This window comes from Phoca vitulina, unplaced genomic scaffold, assembly GCF_004348235.1.
Source record: "Phoca vitulina isolate PV1807 unplaced genomic scaffold, GSC_HSeal_1.0 scaffold22, whole genome shotgun sequence".
In the NCBI taxonomy this organism is placed as follows: Eukaryota; Metazoa; Chordata; class Mammalia; order Carnivora; family Phocidae; genus Phoca; species Phoca vitulina.
Window position 1 is genome coordinate 7,791,457 of NW_022589725.1, and position 7,894 is coordinate 7,799,350.

Sequence of the window (7,894 nt, forward strand, 5' to 3'; positions counted from 1 at the left end):
CTTGTTAAATGAATGCCTAGGCCCAGTGTGTTTATCAGGGGTCTCCTGAGCACAGGAACCCCTTCGTCTCTTTAATACGGACCCACACCTTCTGGCCCAGCCCTGTCCTAGGACCTCATCTGAGTTCAGGTGGCCAAATTCTCCCCAAGTGCCTATCCCATCTTCACAGGCTCAGGCTCCTCCCCAGGGACCCTGGGAGATCATCTGTAGTGAGAGAGGAGCTGGGTCTTCTGGAGGCTTTCCTGAGTCCATCGGTGGAGGAGGGGAGTTGGGGACCCCAGGGAAGCACCTCACTTGCCAGAGTCCTCTTCCCGCACCAGTGAGTCTCTCCCATCCACCTCGGTTACCACCACCACCCCTCCGCTGACTCCAGGAAAGCCAGGCTGGAAAAGCATGGAAGGTTGGGCCTAGGGATGACAATGGATTGAAAGAGTGAGAGAGGAACAGATACATGATGGGATGGGAAGGGTTCTATATGAATGGGACAGGATTCTGGAGCAGAGTCCAAAAGTCTCCTTTTCTTACCCCACTAATTGTACACAAACAGGACAGGCTACATACTTTGTGGGCCCGTTAAAAAAATGAATGTGTGGGGCCCCTCATTCAAAAATTAAACATTTTAAGACAAGAGACAGCAGAACATTAAAGCAAGCATGGGGCTCTTATAATAGAGCTGAGAAGGACCATTAGAGCATTGGGGTCATTGACACGGGGATGACATTTAACTGCACTGGAATGGATGAGGTCTTTCCAAGGTGTTCAATAACTTTGGGCAAGTTACTTACTGCTCTGCCACTCAGAGTTCTCATTTGCAAAATGGAGGTAAGAATAATACCCTCTTCATAGGATCTCATAAATGAGCTTGTGAAAGGGAAGTGCTCGGCCCTGCTGCCTCTTAAGTGTCCAAAGACTATCAGCGAGCATCATCACTGGCGTTGTGTCATTCCCCCTACAAATAGCTGTGTGTCAGGAGTGCTGGGAGGGCTTTGGGTTTGGAGCATCAATTATCGTGCACGTCAGGAGGTGGTAAGTGCTATGGCAGAACACAATCTAGAGCAGAGTAAGGGGGACATTTGAGCTCAACCTTGGAGGTGAGGCAGTGCGCCAAGTGGATGTGGGGGAGAAGAGTTCCAGGCAGAGGGAGCGGTCAGTGCAAAGACTCTAAGTAAGGAGAGGGGTGGGAGGTGAGGTCATGGAGGTAAAGGGTAGGGGACCTTTGTAAAGGAACTCTTCATGGCAGAGGAGGCTGGTCCTCCAACATGGTGAAAACAGGTCTCCAACAGAACGAAGCAGAGGGTTCCCCAACATGGCAGAGACAACAAGCTCTCCAGCGTGGTGGAGGAAGCGGACCTGCAACATGGCAGCCGCCCTAGGCTTTGGGTAGGACCCGAGGTTCCCCATTCCTGCCCCCTGCCCCCCAGAAGGGTCTCACCTGGCTGAACAGGATTACCAGCAGGGCCTCTCCTCCTTTTAGCTACAGAGTATCTCTCCCCCCAAAACTGGGCTGGACCTTTGATCCAGGGCTCCCAGTCAAAGCATAAATCTGAGTCATTTTCCTCTGAATCTGTGGAGGTACAAGATAAGGCCTCTTGGGTGGTCACATCCTGACCCAAAAGGAGCCCCCTGCCAAGCCTGGGCATCCCTGCAACCTTGTCTGAGACCAAGGGGCCAAGGCAGAACCATGACATATGGGACAGCCCTGAGATCTCAGGAAGACTTGAGGACATTGAAGGTGACCGGGGACCAAAAAATGTTGTCCTAGGACTCAGAAAGTGGTCATACCACCTACTAAATAGGGACAGGCCCTAGAGGCGAACAAATGACCTACTTGCATTGGGTGGGTCCAAGAGCGGGCACTGAGGAGACAAAAACCCAACCATTGGCCCATCCATCCATTCGTCCACCAGTCCATTTATTAACAAATATCTCAGCATATATGTGCAAGATTTCTCTGCAGCACTGTTTTGTGGTGAAACATGCACAAGCAATAAAATACCCTGGAAACTCTTGTGTGTGTGTGTGTGTGTCCATCCTGAGAGGTCTGGGTGACACAGGTGTGGGACAGGCGCACTGCATAAAGAGCTGCCTCTCCATCCAGTGGCATGTCAGAAGCTGTTAAATGTAGCTTTCGACTTGCAGGATGTCTGTGATACATCACAAGCAAGTTTCAGAGAAATGTATAGGGTAGGATCTCCTCTGCTTTTTTTTTTTTGGAAAAACAAGTAACAATCTGCCCACACTTTTTTGGAAAACCTGCATGTGTCGTTAGATAGGTGCATGAGCTCGCTACCGTGACGTCTCTGGGGAAGGCAAGGTGAAGGAGAAAGGAGAAGGGATGGGGGAATTCTCCTTCTCACTATACTCTTAAGGTGTCTCACTGGTGACAGAGAAGTAACGGAGGCCGAAGAGAGCCCTCTGCTTGCAGGCCAAGAGCAGGAGACAGAAAAGGCGGGCTCCATTTCCTCATCTGTAAAATGGGCATATTACAGCCCTAGGAGGAGGGTTTAACTGACGTAGACCATGTACAACAGGTGCTCATCCAAGTTGGCAGTGATGAGGATTTACAAATCAGTGTGAGGGGGGCGCCTGGGTGGCTCAGTTGGTTAAGCGACTGCCTTCGGCTCAGGTCATGATCCTGGAGTCCCAGGATCGAGTCCCGCATCGGGCTCCCTGCTCGGCAGGGAGTCTGCTTCTCCCTCTGACCCTCCCCTCTCTCATGCTTTCTCTCTCTCAAATAAATAAATAAAATCTTTAAAAAAAAACCCCAAAAAACAAAAACAAATCAGTGTGAGGGCTTAAAGCGACTGCTCTTCACTACAGATTGTGATTGGTTTTTGAACACATGCTACCTGCTAAGTGTTTCACGTGCATTTTCTCATTTAATCCTGTTAACGACGTCTTGAAGGCAATTACTAGTGTTACTTGTATTTTACGGATGAGGAAGGTTCAGAAAGGTGGACTGTCCAGGCTCACAGCCAGAAGCGGTGGTGCTGGACTCCGATCAGTCTCCCGGCACCAGTGCCCTGCGATTCCATGGGGTGCACCTGTTTAAAGTCGGGGGATTCAGAGGCAGCTTTGCACTTAACACCTCGCTCCAAGGATCACCATGAGGTGAGCAGGACCCTCAACAGGCATGTTTCAGCCCTAAATCCATCTCTTTGAAGGTTTCTCTTCTTCCTTCTGCAAATTCCTTTCTGATCACAAAGGAAATGTCCTCAGAGGAGCCCCTTCCCCTTGAAGGGCACACGTGGCTTCATCCTCTCCTCCTGTCATGGTCCGGGATTAGTGTTGTCCCCACTGGCCGGCTTCTCCAGGGCTCAGCTGCCCACGACCTTTTCTTGCCCCAGTGCCAAACTTGCCAGGCAGCTCCCTTCTCCCCTTGCCCCGTCTCCGTCCTCCTGGGCCACATGGCATTCCCTGCTCAAATCGGCCACCTTCCGGGCCCTGGAACTGCCCTGCTGAGCAGGGAGGGTCAGAGCTAGTCCTGTCTGCTTTTCGCACCGGATTCCAGGCCAAACTGATTCCAATGAAGAGATCCACAGCAGAAGAGAAAACCGCCGGCCAGGGTGTCCTCGAGAAGCAGCTCCCCCAAACCCCGGCAGGCCCAGACCCTGGCACAAGGACGTGACCAGGGCAACAATGCTAAGAGCTCCGAGAAGACCGCTCCCCTCACTTTAAGGACAGCTTCTGGTCATTGCAAATTACCAAATGCCTTCTTGCGAAGGGCCATGTGAGACGTGGGAGAAAGTCTGAGAAAAGGTCAGGACGGGGCAGGCTGTGGGTGGTTTCAGAGCAGGGCCTTCAAGGAGAATGAATTGCTGGAGATCAGTGCCTTAGACCGTAGGTGAGGTGCCACGTTGCCTCCGGAGAAGCCGTCCGAAGCCAGGCCTACGCTTCCTCCCACCTCGACAAAATCATCACGGAAACGGGTTATTCCGCAGCCTGTGACCACCTACCGTGTGCCCGCGTGTATACACGTCCTGGCTGCCCCGCCCTGCACACGCATCTCTCCACAGCCTCAAAGGGTAGGGGCCGATATTATCTCCGTCCTGCAGGTGAGAAACCCAAGGCTCGGAGAGGACTTGCCCAAAGTCACAGAGCCGGGGGAGGCAGAGCCAGGATGGGGCACCGGATAACCGGCACCAAGTACCTCGTAGGTGTGTGACCTGGGCCCGCGGCTTCTCTCCCCGAGCCCTGGCTTCCTCAGTTGTGTGGTAAGGATTACTTCGCAGGGTTATTCTGAGGATTAAATGAGATGACGCACGTCATCTTGTTTGGCACAACCTTTAGTACAGTGTTGAAAAAAGGCGAGCAGTTATTCTGAGCGATGAAGGGGCAAGGCTAAAATGCGGGCCCACGTCCTAGCCTCCAGAGAGATGCCTTTTACAGCCACCTCACGGACAAGTGCCCTGACTCCCACCAGCCAGCCCCGGACGCCCGAGGTGCACCCCTCAGGGAGGGCTGTGGCCCACCCCGGGAATATGAGGATGTAAACAGACATTTTCTGGACGTTCTCGCCAGGAACTACCAATAATGACGCCATCACCAGCCCTCACGCGTGAGAACATGGGGCAGATCTGGGGATGAACCGCTTACCCTGTCTCAATGCCGTCTGACTGGAGCTGGCCGCACGTCAGCACCCTCCCTGCCTAGCTGACCAGAGGTCTTGGACCTGAGAAGCAGGAGGTGGAAGGTCCCCGGGGAGAGGCCCCGTGGTGAGGTGAGCGCCCAGGGAGATAGGATACCCGCGGAGCAGAAGGCCGTCCCTGCCACCGGCCCCCAGCTTCCGCTGTGGCCAGCTGCACCCTGCCCCCCGTTCCTCTGGGTGGCATGCTGAGCTCAGGACAAGTGTCCGTCAGCCTCCATGATCTTGCGACCCCGAGAACCCAGATGCCTCCCTGATGTATAGTCTGGGCAGAAAGTGTGAGTGGTCTCCTGGCACCTGATAAACGCCTAGGGCTGCCATATCCCATTGTGTAAGTTGTTTACTGCACAAAAGTACCCAGCTGAGGGACTGGGAGGGGCTGAAGTCCAGCCCATACCTTGTTCCCCCAGCCTTGTGCCCTGGCTAGTCACAGGAAAGGGTCCCTTTGACCAGTTCATCTGGGGGCAGGGGCCACCTCTGATTTGTGCCAAGCAGTGGCCCTGACGGGGCACAGGTGTGCACACAAACACACTGCTTCCCCAACTCAGGGGCTCACTCTTGGCCTCTAAACTACTCAATTAATCCTTTGCTCCTACAGGTGACTGCTTGTCTCAGCCAGCGGTTAAGGCGCATGAAGGAAATTCTCTCTGCACTTGCTCCAGGATCCCCCACCCAGCTCCACGCTTAGGGCCCGGCCCAGGCGGCTCACCTTGGCCCAGTAAGAAGCGGAGCCAGACGATCAGCAGGACCAACAGCAAGCTCACGGGCAGGCAGAGCCGGAGCAGCAGGGGAGAAAACGTGAGGTCGCTCACCAGCGGCACCAGGGGGTACCTCGTGGTGCGTGCGTGGCTGAGCCAGGCCTGCCTGGGCTGCGCCGGTGGGGCTGCCCTGGGAACCCAGTGGGCCCGGCCACACTCTGCTCTCGGCCCAATTGTGACTGAGCGGGTGACATAACAAGGACGTCACAGTGTCCTTCAGGCAAAGGGAGAGCTGTTTTGGACGAGTGCTTTTGGATGAGCGGGTGGAAGCCAGCGGCAGTGAGACAGTTCGGCCAAGAACAGAAGCCCAGGCTTCCAGGCAGGCAGGCCTGGGTCCGAATCCCTGCGAAGATGCTATGGGTTCATGGGACACCTCCTTGGATCCTCTTGTAAGATGGAAAGAATTCTTACCTCAGCAAGCTGCTAAAAGTTAGAGAAGAATAAATGATGGGACAAACATCGCCCCCAGGTGGCTGTTCAAGTCTGAGGTCACAGATCCCCTCGGGCCAGCCAGGTGCCGGCCTGCCCTTCTGGCTAGAGGTGCCCACATCCGCACTTGGTGGCGGTGGCGGGGGCTGCGGCGACCTGGATGGAGCTTGGCGCGTCCAAAGCAGGCAGCTGTTGCAGCTTCAGGCAGTTAACTGCTGCGTGGGAGAGGCAGGCCCAGTAGTGCCACATCTCCTTTCCCAAGAGAGCCCCCCAAATCTGCATTTTTATGTGAAATCTCCCAATTTAAAAATGTTGCATCAAGCACTGAAACACTGTTGGCTCAAGAAAACAAGTCTGCTGGGCCAGCCTGGGTCACTGGGTTGCCATTTAAAAACTTTATAACACACAGTAGGCCCTCAATAAATATTTAATCTGGCAACTTGGGCACCTCTCCTTATTAGAGTTTTCAGTGAGGGGCTTCTAAGTGGTTAGCCTTGTTCGTCTCCCAAGGAGAGAGAACACTCTCAATGCCATTCTTCTCTCTTCCCACCTCATCTGTCATTCGTTCATGCAGTAGTGCACCTCCATGTGCCAGGCCCCGTGGCAGGAAGGAGCCATCCCCCAGCTGGAGGGAGACTCTGGCCAGACAGGGAGCCTGACAGGTGTGGGGAGCTCACAGGAGGAATGGCTGGTGCCTGTGGAAGGGACGAGGGCAGGAGCATTGCAGGCCCCAAGAGGGTCCTGGGCCAGCTACGTCAGTCACTACGGGCAAGTGTCTGTGAAACACACCAATTCCTACCCTTCCCCCTGCTCTACTGAGTCAGAACCTCCAGGTGAGGCTTAGGACACCATGGTAATGAGCAACCAGTCGGATGCAGCCCTGGTTTTGGCGCCACAGCAACTTGTCAGGCCGACCAGTTCCAGGTGGGAGAGCAGCTGCAAGAAGTGGGTGGCAGACCTGGGGGAGACATGGGGTGGACGGACCCCCTTACTGGAGGACACCAGCTCAGGGTGAAAGGCAAGAGGGCCAGCCACAGAAAAAAACAGGGAAGGGGTGGAAGGAGGGGAGGGGCGGGGAGAGCTGGAGCTTGGAAGCCAGTGGCTTAGAGACGGTCTCAGCCCAATGGTGGGATGACTGGAGTCCCCAGAAGAGGCAGCCCGGGCAGACAGCATTAGAAGGTGTGTCCGAGAAGAACAGTGCCTTGGCAGGCTGTGCCCCTCAGGGCCCAGAGGCCCAGACCGAGAGCGGTTCGGGCTGGGATCTCTTGGCTCTGGCTCCTGAAGGGGCTGAGCAGCACCGGTGGGGAAGGCTTGAACATCCTCTCCCCAGAGCCCGAAACAGGACCACTCTGCAATCAGCCTGACGCACCGCTGGCCACCAAGGAGCAGCCGGAGGTCCTGCGGGCAGAGCAGGCACGGACGCACAACCACAGGGGAGGCAGCTCAGGGGGTCACATGTTAAGGTCCCGTCGAGTCAACCATTCTCACTGCTGTTTCCCTGGGTGGTACAACCACCCCACACACATGGTCTAGGCAGGAAGGCGCTAATCGGGCTGCGTGGACCCTTCTCAAGCCAACTCTACTCACAGGGGCAGTGGGTGGGGGGAGGGTGACCTCCTCTGCGTCTCCCCTCTCCTGACTGCTAGCCCCGGCAGGGCCCGGGTTTGGTGCAGCCAGCCGCTTGGTGAACAGCAGCCTCCACACGGGGGCTCCCGCTGGCTGTGATCGCATCACACGGCGCTGCGGCGACTTCGTACGGTGACGGAGGAGCTTATACCTACGCAGGTAAGCAACTCAGCGTGTACAAGAACAGTACATCACTATGTCGTACCCTGACACTAATGTAATGCTGTATGTCAATTATAACTCGGTTAAAAATTATTTTTAAAAACTAATCTAATTTTGGGTATTCCGTGAAACTCTACAAAACCAGCATGAAAACCCACAGATCTAAATTATGAAGGTCAGGCAAAGCAGAGCACACGCACCCTGGGAAGAGTAAATGAGAAACACCCGTGCAGGAGTCAAACCCCACCTGTCACCAAAAGCACACACAACATTA

The 7,894-nt window shown here is 54.9% G+C and overlaps 1 protein-coding gene across 1 annotated transcript; it reads right to left on the bottom strand.

Annotated features, from left to right (window-relative positions):
• Positions 1 to 1,446: 1,446 nt before the first annotated feature.
• On the bottom strand, positions 1,447 to 6,081 carry ADIG (adipogenin). Its single transcript, XM_032419929.1, is given in 4 exon segments — positions 1,447 to 1,487; positions 1,490 to 1,564; positions 5,355 to 5,533; positions 5,960 to 6,081. Coding segments are annotated over 4 exon segments (417 nt in total).
• Positions 6,082 to 7,894: the final 1,813 nt, after the last annotated feature.